This window comes from Leptonotus elevatus, chromosome 18 (genome assembly GCF_054856555.1).
Source record: "Leptonotus elevatus isolate MCC_2025b chromosome 18, RoL_Lele_1.0, whole genome shotgun sequence".
Taxonomy (NCBI): Eukaryota; Metazoa; Chordata; class Actinopteri; order Syngnathiformes; family Syngnathidae; genus Leptonotus; species Leptonotus elevatus.
Genome location: NC_141256.1, coordinates 17,429,785 through 17,449,674, shown reverse-complemented (window position 1 = coordinate 17,449,674; position 19,890 = coordinate 17,429,785). Strand labels below are relative to the sequence as shown.

At 50.2% G+C, this 19,890-nt stretch overlaps 2 protein-coding genes across 3 annotated transcripts in view; both read left to right on the top strand.

Annotated features, from left to right (window-relative positions):
- Positions 1-16,784, top strand: part of fig4a (FIG4 phosphoinositide 5-phosphatase a) — a 32,588-nt gene extending 15,804 nt beyond the window's left edge. Inside the window, exons 13-26 of one of the 2 annotated variants that reach the window (XM_086060528.1) lie at positions 2,412-2,545; positions 3,074-3,190; positions 4,095-4,140; positions 4,327-4,475; positions 5,325-5,491; positions 6,314-6,452; positions 7,293-7,351; positions 7,882-8,029; positions 8,111-8,194; positions 8,894-9,074; positions 11,130-11,215; positions 13,379-13,544; positions 14,180-14,294; positions 16,652-16,784. In XM_086060528.1, coding sequence (XP_085916654.1) covers positions 2,412-2,545; positions 3,074-3,190; positions 4,095-4,140; positions 4,327-4,475; positions 5,325-5,491; positions 6,314-6,452; positions 7,293-7,351; positions 7,882-8,029; positions 8,111-8,194; positions 8,894-9,074; positions 11,130-11,215; positions 13,379-13,544; positions 14,180-14,245 — 1,542 coding nt within the window. In that variant the 3' untranslated portion in view covers positions 14,246-14,294; positions 16,652-16,784. Of the gene's footprint in view, positions 1-2,411; positions 2,546-3,073; positions 3,191-4,094; positions 4,141-4,326; positions 4,476-5,324; positions 5,492-6,313; positions 6,453-7,292; positions 7,352-7,881; positions 8,030-8,110; positions 8,195-8,893; positions 9,075-11,129; positions 11,216-12,606; positions 12,697-12,918; positions 13,202-13,378; positions 13,545-14,179; positions 14,295-16,651 lie in introns of those variants that run through there. The other variant, XM_086060527.1, reaches the window with a different exon arrangement.
- Positions 14,133-19,047, top strand: gpr6 (G protein-coupled receptor 6). The gene is made up of 2 exons (XM_086060535.1): positions 14,133-14,294; positions 16,652-19,047. The coding sequence occupies exon 2, from the start codon at positions 16,677-16,679 to the stop codon at positions 17,631-17,633; it is 957 nt and encodes a 318-aa protein (XP_085916661.1). The 5' UTR covers positions 14,133-14,294; positions 16,652-16,676; the 3' UTR covers positions 17,634-19,047.
- The last annotated feature ends 843 nt before the right edge of the window (positions 19,048-19,890 follow it).

Sequence of the window (19,890 nt, the reverse complement as noted above, 5' to 3'; positions counted from 1 at the left end):
CTGCAAGCGAAGTCACCCCCAAAATGATGACGATGTCTGCAATCGCATTCTGAGGAATTTTGCATTTGTGGAATATGAGTTAGGCAGCAAAGTGCAGCCGTTTTGATCCATCTGAGGGGGGCGGCCATTTTGTCACTGGCTGTCGACTGAAAATGACATCACAGTTGCTCAGGTAAGAACCAATCACGGCTCACTTGATTTGGGGAAGTTGAGCCGCGATTGGTCGTTCCCGGTTGGTTCCCACATGCGAGCGGCAGAGAAAGCAGCTGGTCTCCACCGGTTGAGACTGGAGCCAAACTCTTGAGGTTTCTACTTTCTGGACCTGACTTCTGTGACGTCATTTTTAGTGGTCAGCAAGTGACAAAATGGCTGCCCCCTCAAAACAGGTGGATTTGGCCTGCTTACCTCATATTGCACAAATGCAATATTCATCCGAATGGCGCGTTGACACCACATAGAAGATTTTTTTTTTTTTGGCTCAACCATCATCATCATCATCATCATCATCATCATCATCATCATCATCTGTATTTGTTGGAAATTGGCTGTGAAAATGCACCACGGGCTTCTTTTGTCACATTGGACTCACGCGGCAACTGCACCGCATCGCCTGGCACAATGGGGAGCACGAGCGCGCGCGCACATGCGCGCGCATCTCTCTCCGGCACGTTGTCTCTGGCGGAGGGAGCCGTGGGCGATGGGGGGAGGGCCAATCACGGACCTCCGACATCCCACACAAGCTGCGGCCATGTGATTCTTCTTTTTTCTTTTGTCACCGGACCTTATTAGCAGACCCTCTCGCCCATCCACGTGCCGCAGTGCCGTACATCCGACGGCCGGATGGACAGGCAGACGGACGAAATAATCGGCAATTAGCTGTCAAATGACGGCATTCCATCTGACGGAATGGACTTCCCAGGAAGGCCGGGCGCGCACGTGGCCCGGCATGTGAAGCGCTTTCCTTTAGCAGCTGCTTTAATCAACTACTTGCTTATTTTGTGTCTTCCTTTGAACACGTTCGACATCAGCACACAACGACGCGGCGTTCACAGCAAATGGGATGCCTTTTCAAATCCAATGAAAAGAAATCCAAATTAAATCATTTAGCGTAGAGAAAATGACCTCATTCAAGCAAGTTTCGTTTTTTTTGCTTCTTAATTTGTTTTCTGACACCAGGCAAGGTTTGAAACCGTTTTTTTTTTCGTTCCACACGTGACCTTGTGGCAACTTGCACAAGCAAACAAATGATTGCAGAAGACGTGCAAATACGCGCGTCCTTTCGTCAGGCGTCCAACAAAAGTTACGCTTGCTGAAGAAATGAAATGAAAATCACATCTTGACATTTGAGTTGAAAACTAATCAAATGGTTAAATGTGCCAACACGACTTGCAGTATATTGTCGGCCTTGTAGCGTTTGTGCGCTAATGCCGCAAATGTGCACGTGTGTGCGTTTAATTGCTTCTCAGCTGCTTGTGGAATATGAACTTTGTGTGCGCACGTGCGCCCGACTGCATAACCGGCGGGGCTGAGGAGGATGTTTGCGGCGGTAGCGATGATGCGCCGATGATGGGTTGGGTTGCCTTGGCTGAACGAGCCGCGAGGGCGCCGTCTGATGGCGCGGCGAACGCTACATGCAAAGACGAACCAATCCGCCGCGTCCATCATGACACATGATTGCCGTCCGCTGTGTGTGGGAATAAGATGTGCAGGTGACGGACGAGCAGGTGCCCTTGATGAGGACGTGCAATTATTCCAATTATTCACGCACAAGCGCCTCACCAGGCAAACTTTCACAAACTTAGCTGAACGCACAATTTCTGCCTCTTTCTGTTGTGTAGTAAGTCGCACTTGAACGTCGGTTGCTTCAGCGAAAACGAATCCAAATTTCAGATGGTGAGATCCTCTTCAAAAACGAACTTAACGAATATTCACATCGGCGGCATCGACACTTTGCTGAATCAAAACTGAATGAATTTCAAGTTTGAAGTATCGCAAAAAGTCATCTTCCAATATCGCTTGCGGACGTCGTCATTCATTCTGCTTCTTTTTTGGCCTGTGTTGATGTTTGAACTACTATTTGCTGTTTTTAAATTCCACACTCAATTGCCCAAAAAGGCTTTGAGGCCTCACACTTAATCATTCCACATGTTGTTGCGTCTCATCCTGTGCACATGATGTCCTCACAGCGAGAATGCGGCCGGTCAAGGGAGATCTTTTTGCGCAAAAGGAAGCGGCCCAAGTTGCGGCCCATGTTGCGGCCCAAGTTGCCGCCCAAGTTGCCGCCCATGTTGCGGCCCATGTTGCGGCCCAAGTTGCGGCCCAAGTTGCGGCCCAAGTTGCGGCCCAAGTTGCGGCCCATGTTGCTTTTAGTCAGTCCTACATGCGACGTGTCTTTTGTGCTGCGTTGGCAGAAACGAGAAAAAAGGAAACACGAGAAGATCTTGAGCGAGGAGCTCCATCCCGCCGTCGTCAACCTCAACCAGTTCCTGCCGCAGCAGCACGGGATCGAGTACATCGCCTGGGACATGGCCCGCTACACCAAAAGGTTGCAAACATTTCACATCTTGCGCACTTTTTGCTTTTGCCATAACTTTGTTATAGTTCTTTGTCTTTTCAATTTGATGATATTTTATTATTTATTATTTGGTTTTATGATCATCTTGTATTGGTTTCATTTGAATACAGTTTTATTTTACAATTTATATTTTTCATTTTTTTTATTAATTAAAAAATGTTTCATTGTTGTGTTTTTTCTTTAGTTTTTTTTAAACCTAAAGACCCATAAAAGCCAGAAAGCATTTCCCACCAAAAAGAGATCATTTGTTGCCAGGCAGACTTCCTACAAGATTTTGAATTGATCAAAGCAGCGTTATAAGAAGTATGATGATTTTTTGTCTCGTTTGCCCCCCCCCCCCCCCCCCCACACACACACACGCACACACACAGTTGTTTGAAAGTTGAATTGCTGCTCTGCATTCGCTATAAAAGGCCTCCTTTCGTTTTTGTATTTTTCCCACATGATGCATGTTGTCTTGATGTTTAATGTGTGCGTTGTATGTGATGTTTGGGCCAGTAAGCTTTGCAACGTCCTGGACCGTCTGAGTATGATTGCCGAGAATGTGGTGAAGCGGACGGGCTTTTTTGTCAATCGATCCGATTTCTACTGCCATGCGCTTCATCCCGACGAAAGGTGAGACTCTCTTGACTTTGATTTTGTTTCGTTTTTTTGTACCGATTTGTGTTACTCTTCCATATAGAGCCAAGTGGAAGCAAATGAAAACAAGCTTGTTGATTGCTTTCATCGTTTTACGCTTTGCAGAATGTTTGATTTTGTTCTTTTCAGAAAGGAGAGCAAAACGGAATCCAGCTCGCTCTCTTTCTCGGCCTCTCCTAACATCCTTGCAATTGCAAAGAACACATGAGTGAGGGTTTGTTTTGTTTTTCTTGGACCCCGAGTGCAAATGAGGTCCGGCGGCAGTTGCGCCGCCACCCGTGTTCATTCCTTGTCACGAGCGAGTAGATCGCCGCTCGTGTGATATACGCGCGTCTTCGTCTCCGTGTCGGTCTGCGCGTGGATCGCTTTTCTTGTTGCGTAACGCAAAGCGCGCGCGTTCCCGTCTGCTCAGAGCCTTCAAATGAAGTCCGAAAATTGGGATTTTCCTCTCTATTCTTAAAAAGGGAATTTATTATCAGCTGAAGAAAACTCTTCGGCTGATGTGTCAATAATTGTGGAGGGCCGCGTAATGTATACTGTGGCAGTGGTTCAACATTTTTGCACATTCCATTTCTAAAAGTTGGCACAAAAGTTAAATTGTTTACATTCTTTTAACTTGAGGTAAACAAAAAATAAGTACATTTTAATGATTGAACTTCAAAGTGAAACAAAACAGAACTGCACCCGGTGTCGTTTCCCCCCCGCTTACAAGGAGAGGGCGCTCACGTGCAACCTCACTGATTGGAATGCTTGGATGCCGCATGAAGAAAGTTGTTGTGGGTCGCGTGTGGCGCTGAGATGACCTGCGCGGTTCTGGAGTGACGATCTGTTGATGTCGACCGCGCGCGCTGTCGTTTTTGTTTTGCTCTGTTTTTGTCAGATGGGGAGACTTGGGAGGAAGCGTTTCGGCCAATGGACGAGTGCAGGTTCGTCTGCTTCACGTTACGTTACCTTTGCCCAAGAACACAACATTTCGCATCTCTTTTGTGAATATTAGCAAACCCGTTGCATAGTCGAGCAGTTTGCGATCGAGCGTGGATGGCCGCTCGCGTTTGCCCGATTTGAGCCCGATGTGTGCGTGCGTGACGACGACAGTGGTGACGTGCTTCCAGACGGGCGTGCTGAGGACCAACTGCGTGGACTGCCTGGACCGGACCAACACGGCCCAGTTCATGGTGGGCAAGTGCGCGCTGGCCTATCAACTGTACGCGCTGGGAATGATCGACAAGCCCAAGCTGCAATTTGACACGGACTGCGTCAGGTAAGCGCTCAGGCTCCTCGCGTCCGTCCGTCCGTCCGTCCCCAACTACGTCAATGCGTGTCTGCAGAAAGGTTGCTGATTTTCGTGTTCCCGAGCCTCCCCGATTGGCAGCAGATCACATCATCCATAAGCCGTCCGCTCACGTTTGTTTGGCGTCTTTTCAGCGTTTTGGTGAAATGTGGCTCATTTCGCATACTGGCCCGCTTTTTGTCAAAGCGTCTGTTGCCACAAAAACATGCAAGAGCTTTCTCACAACATGTTGGAAGAGAATTGCTGCAAAGACTGACGAGTCGGCTTCATCAGTTTAAAATGTCCAGACTTTTAAAAATGGTGCCTCGTGATGAACTTGAGCTGCGGCGCGAGTCCCTCCTCCGATGTTCAAGCGCCTTTGTTAATATTATTGGCGTGATTGTCGCGTGCAGCTGGCGAGGCTAAGCTAGCTGTGCCTGCACCCTGAAAATGAGCTTCCTTTTGGATACTTGTCTGGTGTGGCAGTTGCGCAGGTAATAATAATCGCAGCACGCTAATGCTAATCGTGGTTGCTAACCCTTGAGCAGCATCGGCTCATTTCATTGATGATTAATCATGCGTATGTATAGAAGCTAAATAAATGAGGAGTACTTATATCCACTCAATCCAACCTTAGTGGATTAACAAATATATATATATATATATATATATATGAATTTATTTATATTTGAGGGATGGGGGGTCGATTATTCGATAGAATAATGGATGTTTGATTGCTGACGTGCTTTGCTTCTTTTCTCCTCGCATGTCTCCACTTTTTTGTTGTTGTGCGTCCACACAAGCGTTGAGGCTAGCAAAGCAAATGTTTGCGCTTTCCAGGCTGTTTGAGGAGCTGTACGAGGACCACGGCGACACGCTGTCGCTGCAGTACGGCGGCTCGCAGCTGGTGCACCGGGTCAAGACCTACCGCAAGATCGCGCCGTGGACTCAGCACTCCAAAGATATCATGCAGACGCTGTCGCGCTACTACAGCAACGCTTTCTCAGGTTCCTTCCCAACACACACGCAAGTGCATCGAGCATTAGCACAGCACGCATTAGCACTGCCGCTCGCGTCGTATGCATGGGCGGGGCGAGGGCGGGCAAGGGCGGGGCGAGGGCGGGCAAGGGCCACGTCTCATTCTGCAAGCAAATCCACAAGCACGACTGTAGAACGCCACTTGTTTTCCAATGGTGTTATTTATTACCGGTAACGATGTCTGCTGTATCGTTCCAAAATGTTAACCGTATCTGTAAAAGGGTTCCTGTCATGCACATGCTGGCGGGGCTCAGCACCTCACGCACGCGTGATGTCACATGACGCGTGCAAGTGGGCCGGCACCTTTTCAGGCTTTTCATGTCTTGCGTTTGCCGCCTGAATGGCGTTTCTGTCGCGCGGACGAGTGATCGACGCGCTGCCCCTGAAATTGGAAAAAACTGAGACGACGATGATGGCGGCGGCGGCGCTACGTGACATGCGGCGGCCTCGGCCCTTCGGCACCTTGTCCTCGCTCTCGTCTTGATGGAACTTCATTTTCAGACATTTGCCCCCTTTTGCATTTTGGTGGCTCATCAGGCTGAGCTTGACCCACATTTATTAGTCACAAAAGTCACAAATGCAAAAGAGAATGCACACCATAAATATTCCAAAAGAAAAGATGCAAAAATGTGTCCTATTGCGGGAATGCGGTTGCAGCAAGTGAGAAAATGTCGTTTGCAATAACCCGAAAGACGTCCTGGTGATGAATGCGGTCTTGCAAATGCTTTGCAATCCAAATCAATCAGACATTTGTTGACTTGCTCTCGAAGTGCTGCTGTCAAACGTTTCAGATGCGGACCGCCAGGACGCCATCAACTTGTTCCTGCAAGTGTACCGGCCTGCGGAGGGCAAAGCGCACCTGTGGGACCTGCCCACCGACTTCTACCTGCACCAGAAGAGCACCATGGCCCTCCCCGTCCACAGACGCAGGTCAGCAACAAACAACTTGTCACCGCCAAATATTCGGCGACCCACTTCAGTCTGGATATTCTTTAAAAAAGAAAAAAAGTCATGTAATGAGCCTCAATTTTCATATTGCTACGATTCTGTTTTCAACTTTTTTTTTGGGGGGGGGGGTGAAAATTGTGACTGGACTGCGCCGTTCATTTCCTGCCGTGTGTCATGTTGAACAGACGTACGCAAGCTTTGACGAACAACTCCAGTCATAATAACGCCGTACGCCGTCGGTCTGCTCGGCAACACTCGAGTTAGGTCGTAGTATCGCAACTTTATTGATAAAGCATTTTGAAACGAGCATCGCTGCACACGGAATAAAAATCAGTCGTGATCTGCAAAGGCAGACCTTCAAAATAAAAGCATGCGGTTGCACCACATTTTCGTGGCTTATTTGTACTTGACATTTTTGGATGGCAAAAGTTGTTTTTGTTTTTTCTTTTGCTTTTCGTCCGACGCTGAGGAACGGCGGGTTTGCAAAAGCCGAGCTTCTGTCGTCTTCTTGCCAGTTTGATTTATTTTCCTATCAAATCAAAAGTGCGCTGGTTAGGCAACGTTGTCAGGGCAACGTTATTGACTTGAGCAGGACGGTCTGTTTTTGTTTCTTCTTCGTGACAAGTAGGACAAAGTCCCGCTTCCATGAAGACATTTTCTGTTTGGCACAAAATGTTTTGTTAGCACGTGCTCGTCGTGACGCTGACACAAAAGGAGACCCACTTTCCCGCTCCGCCGCCGCACTCGATTCTTCATTCAGATGGACACGCACACGCACACAAAGCTCATTTGTGTGTTTTTCTTTCTCCGTCTGATTGGCAGCTACACGTTGTGGTGGTCCGAGGGAGTCTTGTCTTACCTTCCCATCGCCTTGGATCAAGGTAATCGGCGACATCGTCGTCATTCTGCATAAATGGCCAACATCAAGTTGACGGCAAAAGTGTCAGCGCACAAGAGTGGAAGTGACTTTTTGTTTTGAGGGAAATTGCCGCTATTGGACTTGAACAACAAGCCGGCGGCTGCGCTGCGGCGATTCATCGACTTTACAAAAAAAAAAAGTTTCTTTTGAGAACATTCAAGTGGTTGCAAATTGAGAATTGAGTTCAACTCAAGTTTGTCACAAAATCAGCAGAACGAGCTCACATGTGCGCACCAATGCACTAGTATCTTCTTGCTCCTCATTGGTAAGGTGAGTGCACTAGTAGCATTGCGTCTCAGCAGCCATGTTTGTATTTTGAGCCAACTCATTTGCATTCTGACCTGCTGGTAACCGACGCTGCTGCACTAGTAGCACTACTAGGCCACCTCGAGGCATGTGTCATGCACTAGTAGCTGCTCTCACTTTACTAGTAGCGCTTTGAATTGTTGTACTAGTGCACCCGACCAATTGAGTTTTTGTTTTGCTCGCCAGTCCCGTGCGAGCAAACCATGAAGAAGCTGTCGGTAAAGCGCGTCAACCGCTTTGACGAGAGCATCGACATCTACGCCGACTTCTTCAGACCCGACCAGCTCACCTCCTTCGACGACACCTTCTGCAAAGCCATGACCAACTCGGCCAGGTGCCGCCCACCTTCTGCCCTCCGGGATGTGGCGTCGTGCTAACGGCCGTGCTACGCTAACCCGTCCGTCTCTTCTCCAAGGGAGTTCATGCCCAAAGCGGTGGGCGTCGATCCCAGCCCCTTCACCGTCCGTAAACCGGAGGAGACGGCAAAGTCCGTGCTGGGGTGAGTCTTTTCCTTCAATGATCCTTCATACCCGACTGAAGGTCCATGTACTAGTTGGCTCTTTGGCTCTCTCTCGTAAGACAATTGAGTGCACTAGTGCAGCGACTTCAGTTTTCCACCGAGCATTGCCGCAAGTAGTGAAAATAGGGAATTGATGGCACTCTCAAAAGTTGCCTGTAGAGGCCAGGGGACGGCAGCAAAGCACTACTTTTGTGCAATTGATCCCAATTCCACAATATTCACATCAACGGGCATCTCCCTGTTCAATACGAGGACGCACGCAATCGTTGCTTCGTGAGACGGACAACTGCCACTCAGCACGCCAATCAAGCCCTTTTCAAAAGCAATCTTCAAAGCGGGAACAAAGAAAACGTGTACTCGTCAAGATTTGTCAGCCTGATATTGACACGATGGCGGCAAAGCACGCGTTTTGTCTAAATGAAATGTGAGATGCCGCAAGCTGAGGCCAATGTCCGAAGGCCAAAGTTGTGGCGCTTCTGGCGCACGTCCACTTGTTTTGTCCGACTCCCAAAATGCCCGTTGCCAGCGGTGACGGGCGGATCCGTCATCCGCCTTCCGAGTCTTCGTCAGCCGTCAAACGCCAGCAAAGGACTTTCCCGCGGCGCCAGCCACCGACTCATTGCTGCTCATTGCTGCTCATTGCTGCTTGTTTGAAACTTTTGAATGTTGTTTGCGTAGCAACAAGAGCAGCAAGGAGGAGACGCTGGTCCAGAGGAAGACGGCGGCCAGCGCGCCGCCGCCGCCCAGCGAGGAGGCCATTTCCAGCTCGTCGGAGGACGACTCGGAGGAGGATCGAGACGACGACGCCTCCGTCTCGCAGCGCTCCACGCCGCTCAAACGTTCCGGGGAGGCGCAAGAGGTGAGCCGGCAAAACGAGTTTGCAAATTCAGACACACTCATTGTCGTCGTACACTCACCGTTCGGAGACATTTCGTCATTCCCGAAAGGCTCGGGTTTTGGCAACTGTCAGTTCTTCACGGATTCCTCTCGTCTTTCAAGAAAGATTGTCTTCTCTGTTGAACCCAAATAAGACATTTGCAAACATCGTTTTTTACGATGAGAAAGCAATGAGTCAACCGGAAGCAATGGTCGTTGTTACAAAAAACGGCCAGCCGCTGGCAGCAGAGTATAAGAGATCAACCAGGGTCATGTTGCATAAAAGCTCATGATGATGAAAGTTAGCTTCAGTCAAAATGGCTGCCTGTTAATTTTTTTCTTTTTTTTCTCTTTTCTTTCTTTCTTAAGAGCTCAGTATTGTTCATTCGGAAATGTCATCATCATTGCTCTTTTTTTTTTTTTTTTTTTAAATATATATATATATATATATATATATATATATATATACACATATATACATACATATATACATATATACATACATACATTTTTTTTTTTGTGTGTGTGGGTGAGTATGTGTGTGTGCGTGCGTGCGTGCGTGCGTGTGTTTGTTAGCTCACCAGAAAACCTATTAGAAAAAAAAAATCTCATACCGTTCACCTAAATCGAACACCAGGAGACCCGAGGGGACCGAAGAAAACCAAGGAAGGTGAAATCCAGCACCGACCAGACACCCCCCACCAGAACTCCTCCCCAGCCCAACAAACATCCAGACCCCAACAAATCCAAAAAACATAAAATCAGGGAGGCCTCAAGAGACCAACGGAGAGACCGAGAAAAGGAAGGAAGGACAGACGAAGCCGCGTGAGATCCGAGACACCAGCCTCCACCGATTCAATAACCTGAGGCTGGCTGTTAATAAACGATCATCTAACACTAACGATCATCAGGGGGCAAATGCTTTTGTAACACGTTCATGCAAAATAAAAATGGATGCAATCAATCAATAGAATAATCAATTCTAAGAATACTTGATAGCAAGGGGGTGTCGAGCGTTGCCTGCCGCCAGTTGAAGTGACGACGCCCTTCTGGAGGACGCGTTGATATTGACCGTACCGTCAGATTTGCATATGGTATGGAGGAAAGTGGGCGGGGTCACCTGTGTTGGGATCGTGAAGAGAAATGGAGGACAATCTTCAGTTGAAATGTTTTTTTTACTGCGCCTCCATTTGTCTGCCCTCCTCTTGGCTTCTTCATGAATATTTAGCTTTTGGGCTCTCACGTGTCGGCCGCGCCGCCCGCCGTCCCTCGCCGTCCCTCGCCGTCCCTCGCCGTCCCTCGCCACCTCGCCTCACGTGGCTCTCGTACATCACGCTGTTGAAATATTTACACGGCGGATCATTACTGAGTTTGCCGCCGGCCGGCAATACGTAAGCCGGCGTGTGCGTGCGCTGCTGTTTGTTTTGAGCCGTGCGTGCGTGCGTGCGTGCGTGCGTGCGTGCGTGCGTGCGTGCGTGCTCACAGCTGCACTTGGCTGGAATCCTTCCAAGAACCGTTGATTAATACAAACATGGTGGAAAAGGAGATTTTCTGGAAGAAGATTAGCAGCGGCTGGCGACGCGCTGACATCATTCGTGCAAATTTCACAAAATCTTCAAGTAAAAGTCACATTTTCAAATCCTTCCTGTCAGGAAAAAAACAATTGCGTGTGAACAACTTTACCGCCTCAAATCAACGAGCGAAACAAAAATGTGAAAAATCATTTGGATGGCGATGGACAGTTTGTAATCTTATAGAAAAGTGTGAAAAAGTTGCCCTTCATGTATTGTGTGTGCGTGACGTCGTTGCGCAATGCCAGGACAGAAGGAAAACATTAGAATTAGTTCAGGCTGATTTTGATATTTGTTAGGATCCAGTTTCCATAAACGTTTGGAAATATTTGATCTGATCTCGTCCAATGAGTCAAGGGCTCGGACCGTCGTCAAGATCGCGGAACGTCCCCGGTCCCAGCAATCTCGTCGTTGTCCAGCGGAAGCGCTGGAGGGTTGTGTGACCTTTGACCTTTGCCATCTTCCAGGAGATCCAGCAGCAGGTCTGCAAGGAGCCCTACGGACTCCATCTGGTCCAGTTCCCTGCGGAGCAAGACCTGCTCATCTACCAGCGGTAAGTCCTCGCCTTCAAAATGTCCTCCAGCGCAATTGCATCAACTTCCGATCCATTCTTTTATCTTTTGCTTGTACAAATATTTACAATTGGCCGCTTGTCCCGTCAATGGCGGATTCGCCAAGTGTCCAATGTCTCGCTCACGGACGCCATTTTCACAACTGGACCAATAAGTCAAGATTGACGGCCATTTGCAACCCATTACAAAGTGATGATGATGATGATGATGATGATGATGATGATGCATCAGCACATTTTCCATATCAGGTCCTCTTTGGAACGTTGCCTTTTTTTAAGCTTTCACGTTTTGTCTTCTCAGATGGATTTTTTTCTCCTTCTTTGTTGTGGGATTTAAAAATGCGTGTGCGTATCGCGTTTGACTTGTGGGTTAGTGAGACGTGAAAGTACAGCGAGTTCCCGCTAAAAAGCTGAAGACGCCACAGGCCGAGTTTCCCGCCGAGCACGTAGCGGCCGCTTGATATCCACGAGTGCGAATTCTTCCCGTTGGAGAAAAGAACACACGCACACACATGCTGGACTGAATGTTTGTGTGTCAAGCGTGGACGGGCCGGCCCGGTCGGGGTCAAGTCTGGCTTTCATTTCATGGCCGTGACCTCCGAGTTGGTGACCCCCCCCAAAAAAAAACCAGATGGAAAAAGGTTTGCGAGCTCGTCTTCATTGTTAGCAGTGAACAGGCTTCCTTCCTCCAAACCGAAAATGGCGTCCTCAACCACCAACCTTGATTGAAGGGTGACCCCGCCCACATACCAAACACTCTACACAAAAAGATACAAATATACAGATAGAAATGCAGTCCAGGTTTTCATCTTACAAGTCACATGACCACTTGTCCAATGAGCATCGCCTCCCAAATCAAAAGAAAAGTCTCCCACTTGGGAGAGTCCAAATCAAATCCGGGGGGGGGGGGGGGGGGGGGGGTGCCACCTGGCCTGCACTCGCATCTGTTCGCTCTCACGATGCTGGCGATCGACTTCGGTCTGCTTTGCGAGACACAATAACAAATGGGAACTTGCAAGCAAAGCGCCTTCCGATGACGTTGCCGGCGTCGTGTTTTTTAAACATTGCGCACGAGTAATGCCCTTTTTGGGGGTAAAAACACCGAAACGAACTAAAACTCAACTAAAACTTTTAAAGCATTTATGAAATAACTCAAACTAATTCAAACTAACCACATTTTCAAACCCAAACTCAAAACGAAATAAAAACAAACTCAAATGAAAATGAAAATGTCCAAAACTATAAAAACCCTGATGCTGAATTGCAGTCGTTGAGAATGTCAATTGATTTCTTTTTTTCTTTTGCTTTTTTTGGCGCACTTGTGATATTTGTCATCTTGGACGCCTTCCAACGGCGTGCGTGTGTTTCGTCAGGTTTGCGCGTCTGGGCGAGAGGCGGCATCAGCAGCAACGGCGGCGATCGGCGGCGAGCGAGCGCCTCCACCTGCCGAGCGTCGTCTGCTTGTGAGTCGAACGTCGGTCACGCGAACAAAAAGCTGCTGATCGTCTCGGGAGGCCGCTGAAGGTCGCCGGCGGTTCGGCGGCGTCCGGGCTACGTTTGGCGAAGCGACAACTGGTCGCAGCCTTCCGGCACAAACCACGCACAGCGTTACTGTTTAATAGGGATGTTGGGACGAGCCGATGGGGGCGGGGCTTATGACAATTGTGGCGTGTGTGTCCCCGAAGGGAGCCGGTGTCCCGCTTCCCCGAGGACAGCGTGTACGCGGCGGCGGCGCCGCAGGTGGACGGCGTCAGCCGCCATGTCTTTGAGAGTCACGTGATGGCGGCCCGCGGACAAGTCCCGCCCCTCGCCCGACACGACCTGCTCATCTACAGGGACTACGTCAAGAACCGATTCATGTGACGCGCATTTCTTTTAAAAGTCACTCTCCTCTTTTTAGTTGACGTCGCTGATTTGTAATTATTTTTCAGAAATGTCAATAAAAAAAAAAGTGTTTTGATGATGAAAGCTTGTGTTTGTTGCTGATTGACAACATGTTTGAAAAACAATCGGTTTTGTGAAGCTTTTTCTTGACTCGTGCGGCGCGACCATCCACAAGGAAGGCAAGTTGCACCTTCCCAAATGCGGAAGTTGCCGTCAACCGTTGCCGTCGTCTGACGTGGCCATTTTCACTTTTGCTTTCAGATGTCAGCAAAACGGCCGGCACGCACGCACGCACGCACGCACGCTGGCTGGCCAGCCGCGCGAGCGCCTCGTGAGCCCGCTGCCGGCAGAGGAGGGGCGGAGGGGGAGGGGCCAGCAGCGGCATGCGAGCGCCAGGACGGCACGGCCTGCTTCTCTACATTCACAAGTAAGTCACAATGGAGGTGTCCTGCCTTCACGCCGCTGGCTCACTCGACTGCCAGCATCATGCGGGCACGCGATGCACAACATGCTAACTGTTAGCATTCGCGTCGCGTCAGGAACGATGTCAAATGCTGCAACGGCAAACAGCACGCCAAAATTCACAGCAGGCGTATCTTCTTTATCCTCTGCCGCCGTCTCCATGTATGTCCGTGTTGGACTCTGCTGCCACCTGCTGGCCAAGATTTTTCCCTTTATTATTATTATTATAGCATATGTCCCTCGAGTGTGTCTGTTTGTGATTTTTCTGTATGTTTGTTGAGCATTTGTATTCTAAGTGTGTGTGTGCGCTTTTGTCTTTGCTACATTGTGAGGCCCACACGCGTGTTTTTGCAGGTTTAAGTTCGGACCTCTTTTTGAGGATCAAGACTTGGTTTTCGAGATTAGCTTTGAATTGGTTAGGGTAAGTCCCCACTTGGGTCGTCAGCTCGGTTTGATTTTTTAAAAATATTTGTTCTCGCCAGCGAGTCTCGTGTCGCGCTCAGCTTGTTTGTTTTGTGGCGTGCGGGCGGGGCATGCGCGATGTGCCGAGCGAGCCAGCGCGTTTCCCTCCTAACGTGATTGTGTTGGTTGCACTTTTAGAGCGGCGAGCGTACGCGCTTGTACGTCAACACACCTGCCGAAGGAAAAGAGGGCGGAGTCATGTGACCCTCGTCACCCGGCAAGCTGGCTGGCAGACGGACGTGTGCGCCGTCAGGTATTTGCACCTCACACGACATGCTTTCGTCACATTTGCAAAAAATCAAGATCAAGATGGAGGCCGTCCGATGATATTTGTGTTTGTTTTCAATGTTGACTATTTCTGTTATTTTCTTTTTGCGTCCTTGAAAAATGATGATGAACTTTTTTTTTTTTTCATCCCTCTTGAATATTTTCCATGTGGCCAGCTCAATGTTTGTTGTGTCCACTTGGGGGGGGGGGGCATCTTGTGCCCAATCTGACGACAGCACCACTGCCACCTACTGTAGTGGATGTGTAATCACACTTTATTTGAGTATGTCAACAAAGTGGGGGCCTTATTATATGTTGATCCTCTTTTTTTTTTTCTCGTGCCTTGTGCTTTTTTTGGGTGGTGGGGGGGGGGTGATGTCTTTAGAGGCGTCAGCATGAAAGCGCTGGCAAGCCGCAAACAATGGCGCACGTAATTTGAAGGCGCGAAAGGTCGTCATGCCAAAACCACTTTTGCAACCGGTCGCAGTTACGCGTTGTCATCGGCGATCATCACGCAATCATCGTTTGTGCTTTCAAGCGGGCCGACCCATTTCATGACACGCACGCAGACTGCCGGTTACAATTCTTTTTTTCCTTCTTTTTTTATAACTTGACCGGCCTCATCGCCATTTCCAGCTGGCAATCATCTGTCAAACCAAATCTGCTAGCTTAATGCTAATTTATAGACAAGCTAACATCGATTGGAGCACAAATGGTGCAGAAACCCATGTAGACAGACAATATGACAATACTCACATCTTGACATGTAATTGTGGCTTTCTGAGATGAGCGTTAGTTGTTTGCAATAAAACTACCCTGACAGCAGGACTTTGTGTTTTCTGGCCAGGAACTGTCAGATGCTCAGGTCACACGTGAACGGATGCGATTTTTCCTGGCACAACTGTTGCTTCTTGGCGTGCGCTGAAGCAAGCAAACACGTTTGGCGTGCTGCTTGTGGTTTTGTCCGTCCGTCCGTCCGTCCGCCCGCCGGCACGTGTTCACAAAACGTCTTGAGCGGCCTTCGGATGGATTCCGCTTCCTTCGGCGTGTCGTCTCCTCGTGAGCCGCGTCATGTGAGCCGCCCGCTCGCTCGCTCGGATGAAAAGCGTGCGTGCCCCCATGGTGCCCCCCCCTCCCATCTATGGCTCCGCCTCCTTTTCATCCTCTTCCCTCTTTACTGGGATGTAACAGGTGGCCCAACAGCTGTTGCTAGGCAACCAACAAGTGCTGACGGTTGAAGCGCCTTCTCGACGACTATATTTAGCCGCGATGCGCGTATCGGCTGCAATTTGTTGATGCAAAAACAAAACATGTTTACTGTTCAGATCTGCGTCGTTGCTGTTGTTGACTAATATCTGTATTATACTGCCCCCAGTGGCCAAGCCACGCATAGCACACCAGGGGTTGCCATGGATGATGATGATGTTGTTTAATCATTTATGTAATTATGTTCTTGATGTGTTTTTTTTTCTCATGTGGTTTGTGTTGCGTTCAAAGACAAAATGTGCCTTGAGATGCACTTCAAGTGTTTTGCTGCCGCTCGAGCTCTCGTCAGGTGTCCCTAATCAAGTGTCCGCCGCGCGTCTCCCCGAGTGACAAACCCGCCCCCCCCTCTTCCTCCCCTCCTCCTCCCGCGTGACGTCACGGCCGCTTAAAGCTCGCCGTCCGCCTCCAACGCTGCTTCTTGCCAGCGCGTCTGCCCGTGTCTGGTCGCACCGACGTCCGCCATCCGCCGGTGGGAAATCGCCGCTTCCCCGCCAGCGAGCAAGGTAAGCCGCACGCGCGCTGGCTTTGCTTGTGTTGGTTGAGCGCGGAGTGGAGCTCGCAACTTGCAAGGAGAGCGAGCGTCAGGCGGCGCGCACGCTTGAGCTGCTGTCGGCGAGCTCGAAAGGGGAAATGGCGTCGCGTCTCAGCATCGTGCTGGAAATGCCGGATGACTTCGATGATCGGCAAACGCTGCGTTTTGTGCGAAGTTCCGATTCCAATCACGTTGAAATGAAAAACCGATTTGAGTTGAGGCCGTCGTCCGCATTTATTCAAATTGCGATGCTGAGAGACGAGCATTGAAAAGTAGGAATCGCATGACAACATATTTTCCGAGCATTTGAAATCGTGCGTGGCAATTTTTGTGCAAAAGTCACGACGTCACATTTAAATATTCGCCGTGTCGGTGCTGAGACACGAATGTCGGCCATTCAGCAAAATGCATCGTGTGAATGCCGAGAGACGAGCGCGTTCGCGTTTGACGAGCGTGCTGCTGCGAACGTGATGTTTGCGCTCGTGTTGGGAAGTGAGGACAGGAAGTGACCCCCCCCCCCCCTTCATCCCGTTGCCGCCTCGCAGGAAAGCAGAGAAGCGGCCGGTGGCCATGGACGGCGAAGGGGCCAACGACTCGTGGGCGGAGCTCAACGGCACGGCGCCGTTGCCGCCGCGTGCCCTCAACCCGTGGGACGTGATGCTGTGCGCCTCGGGCACGGCCATCGCCTGCGAGAACGCCGTGGTGGTGGCGGTCATCTTCTACACGCCGGCGCTGCGGACTCCCAGCTTGGCGCTGGTGGGCAGCCTGGCCACGGCCGACCTGCTGGCGGGCGCCGGCCTGGTGCTCAACTTCGTCTTTGAGTACGCGCTGCCCTCGCCCACGCTCAGCCTGCTGACGGTGGGCTTCCTGGTGGCGTCCTTCGCCGCCTCCATCATCAGCCTGCTGGCCATCACGGTGGACCGCTACCTGTCGCTGCGCCACGCGCTCACCTACCTGTCGGACAAGACGCTGCGCCGGGCGCACGCCGCGCTGCTGGCGGCGTGGGGCGCGGCGCTGCTGCTGGGCCTGCTGCCCGTGCTGGGCTGGAACTGCCTGGAGCGGCCGGCGGCGTGCGGCGCCGTGCGGCCGCTGACGCGCGGCTGCCTGGCGCTGCTGGCCGCCGCCTTCTTGCTCATCTTTGCGCTGATGCTGGCGCTGTACGCGCGCATCTGCAAGATCGTGTGCCGCCACGCCCAGCAGATCGCCCTGCAGCAGCACTTCCTGGCGGCGGCGGCGGCCGCCTCGCACTACGCCGCCGCCAAGAAGGGCGTGTCCACGCTGGCCATCGTGCTGGGCACCTTTGGCGCCAGCTGGCTGCCCTTCGCCGCCTACTGCCTGCTGGGCCGGCCCGACGACCCGCCCGTCTACACGTACGCCACGCTGCTGCCCGCCACCTACAACTCCATGCTCAACCCCATCATCTACGCTTACCGCAACGCCGAGATCCGACGCTCCGTCTACGCGCTCCTGTGCGGATGCTTTCGGACCGGCGCCGCCCGGCGCTCCGGGTCGCCCGGCGACGTGTGAGCCCAGCCCACGCCGCTTTTGCCGTCAAGATTCACGCCACTTTGTTGGATTGACATCACGAGAAAGAAATCCCAAGGTCAAAGGTCGAGCTCATGAAATGACCCGATGACGGCGGGAGACTTTTGAGCACGCAAGATGAAGCTCGTCGGGTTGCGATGTTTACGTTCAAATGACGCTTCTCTTAAAAGGCCAACGTTTGGAATTTTCAAATGAATCTCAAAAACGAATCGCTGCGAGATGAAAGTCAGAATCGTCTTGAAAGTGCAAAACGTTTGGAACGTTACGGAACCAAAAGCACGACATGACGGATTTGGTTCTGGCGCGAGAGAAACGACGGTCACGTGACTGCATTGTCGTCGTAACCGGATCCAGCCAGAGGTTCGACATGAACGTCGCAATTGGGTAGTCAAGATTGGAATGAGATATTTCACCTCCGACATTTTCATGCTCCCGAAAGTTCGAACGCTTCAAGTTGGCGGCGACTTCGCGTCAATCTGGAAGGAAAAAGTCTGAACGTTGACGTGGAATGAGGAACTTTGTAACGTTCCAAGATCAAAGCTGTGTTGTTCCGCTTTTATTTTCTCCAGACAAACGATGATGATGTCACGCGTCACGTCCAAAATGGCCACTTGGTTCTTGTCATCTTGTCTTTTTCCGGACCTTTTTTTTGTAATATTGCAAAACTCATTTTTGGGTTTGTCTCAAGCTCCTGCGTGAGCAATCCATGACGTTTTGCAATCCAAACTTGGGATGGGATTTCTTTCAGCGCTTTCGATGGCGTAAAGCGACGGACGGACGGACGGACGGACGGACGGACGGACGGACGGACGTCGGCACTGGAACTGCGCCGCCAGTCGTGTTTGTCAAAGTTTGACAAACACTTTGAACAAGAGCAGAAAGTGGACACTTCGCCTGTGAATGTACCTCGATGACAACACGAGCACTTTGCCAACGTGTGTTTGTTGTTGGGTTTGTAAACGCCAACGCAGGATTGGACCAACAACCTCCTCGCATCGTGGGCGGCGTGCCAATGTTCACGTGTTCTACCTTTCCTGTCTTTCACTGCATTTTCTACCAGGCGGGAAACAAAAACAAATAAAGTGCAACAACAAACGGCAAAACACGTCGGCTTGTCTTGCTTTCATTTTCCGTGGGAAGCTTCAAGTCTTGTGGAAACGCCGCCCGCTAATGAAATATTACGCAATTCCAAATCAACTCAATATTTGTAATTCTACTCAAAAAAAGATTTACTAATGAATACAAATTATTGACACTTCATTTAAAAAAAATACTTGTTGAAAATGCGAAATGAAGAAAAGTCTTCAAGGCCACGCCACGGCTCACGTTGAGTTCAAAGGTCAGCTTGCAAGGGACACACGTTCTTTCTCACAGCCTGTCGAGTATTCTTCTCTCTTTTGTGCAAAATGTCCGGCGGCGGCGGCGGCGGCGGGTCAGCCTGACCCAAAACCCAAAAGGAGGTCGCCATCACTTCATCGCCATCTCGGGCGGATGCAGCCGTCCTCCCTCAGCCCGTTTTTAATGGCCATCATCAGGCGTGTCGTCGCCTGCTCCCTCCAAAGGTCATTAGCAATGTCAAGTGCTTTTCTCGTGCAGACGCCGTTTCCGTGCACTTCATTACAAAATAAGCCAATTTGCAATTCATCCTCATTTGTTTGGACATCAACTAAAGTTCCCAAAAACCTTTTTGCTCCTCAATTTTCACTTTCTGTGCAATTCCCTCCAAACCTTTTGTTAAAAAAAAATTCCTTATTTGAACTTGTACACTTTGGCATCCTGTTTTCTCGGTACTGCGTTTACTCAACGACGACCCCATTTGTAAGCATTTTCTGACACAATCACAAGTTTGTGCAGGTGACATCCGCACCCGGACCACTCGGACCACTCGGACCTCCTAATTACGACTGAGCAGCCGACGTAGTCTTTGCTCGTAAAACCAAACCATTGCGGCAAATAACGCCTTGTGCAGGACGGGACATGACGTCACGGGGCCGATCGTAAAACCGCCTGCTGTGCTCGCGGACGACGACGACAACTTCGACGTGTTGCTTTTTCTTGCCATTCGCGAATCCTGCGGCGCTCGCTTTCCGCCATGTTGAAAAGTTCTCAGCTCAAAAACTCGGCTATCACAATCAATGCCCGACATGAGGGGGCGCTCACGTGCAATTTTATACTCGACATGTGCCATTTACTATCATCAAATTATTATTTTTTTTTAATTGAACCTATAAACCAGCAA

Coding starts and splice junctions, on each gene's coding strand:
- gpr6 (XM_086060535.1), top strand. CDS start 16,677: ATGGACGGCGAAGGGGCCAACGACTCGTGGGCGGAGCTCAACGGCACG.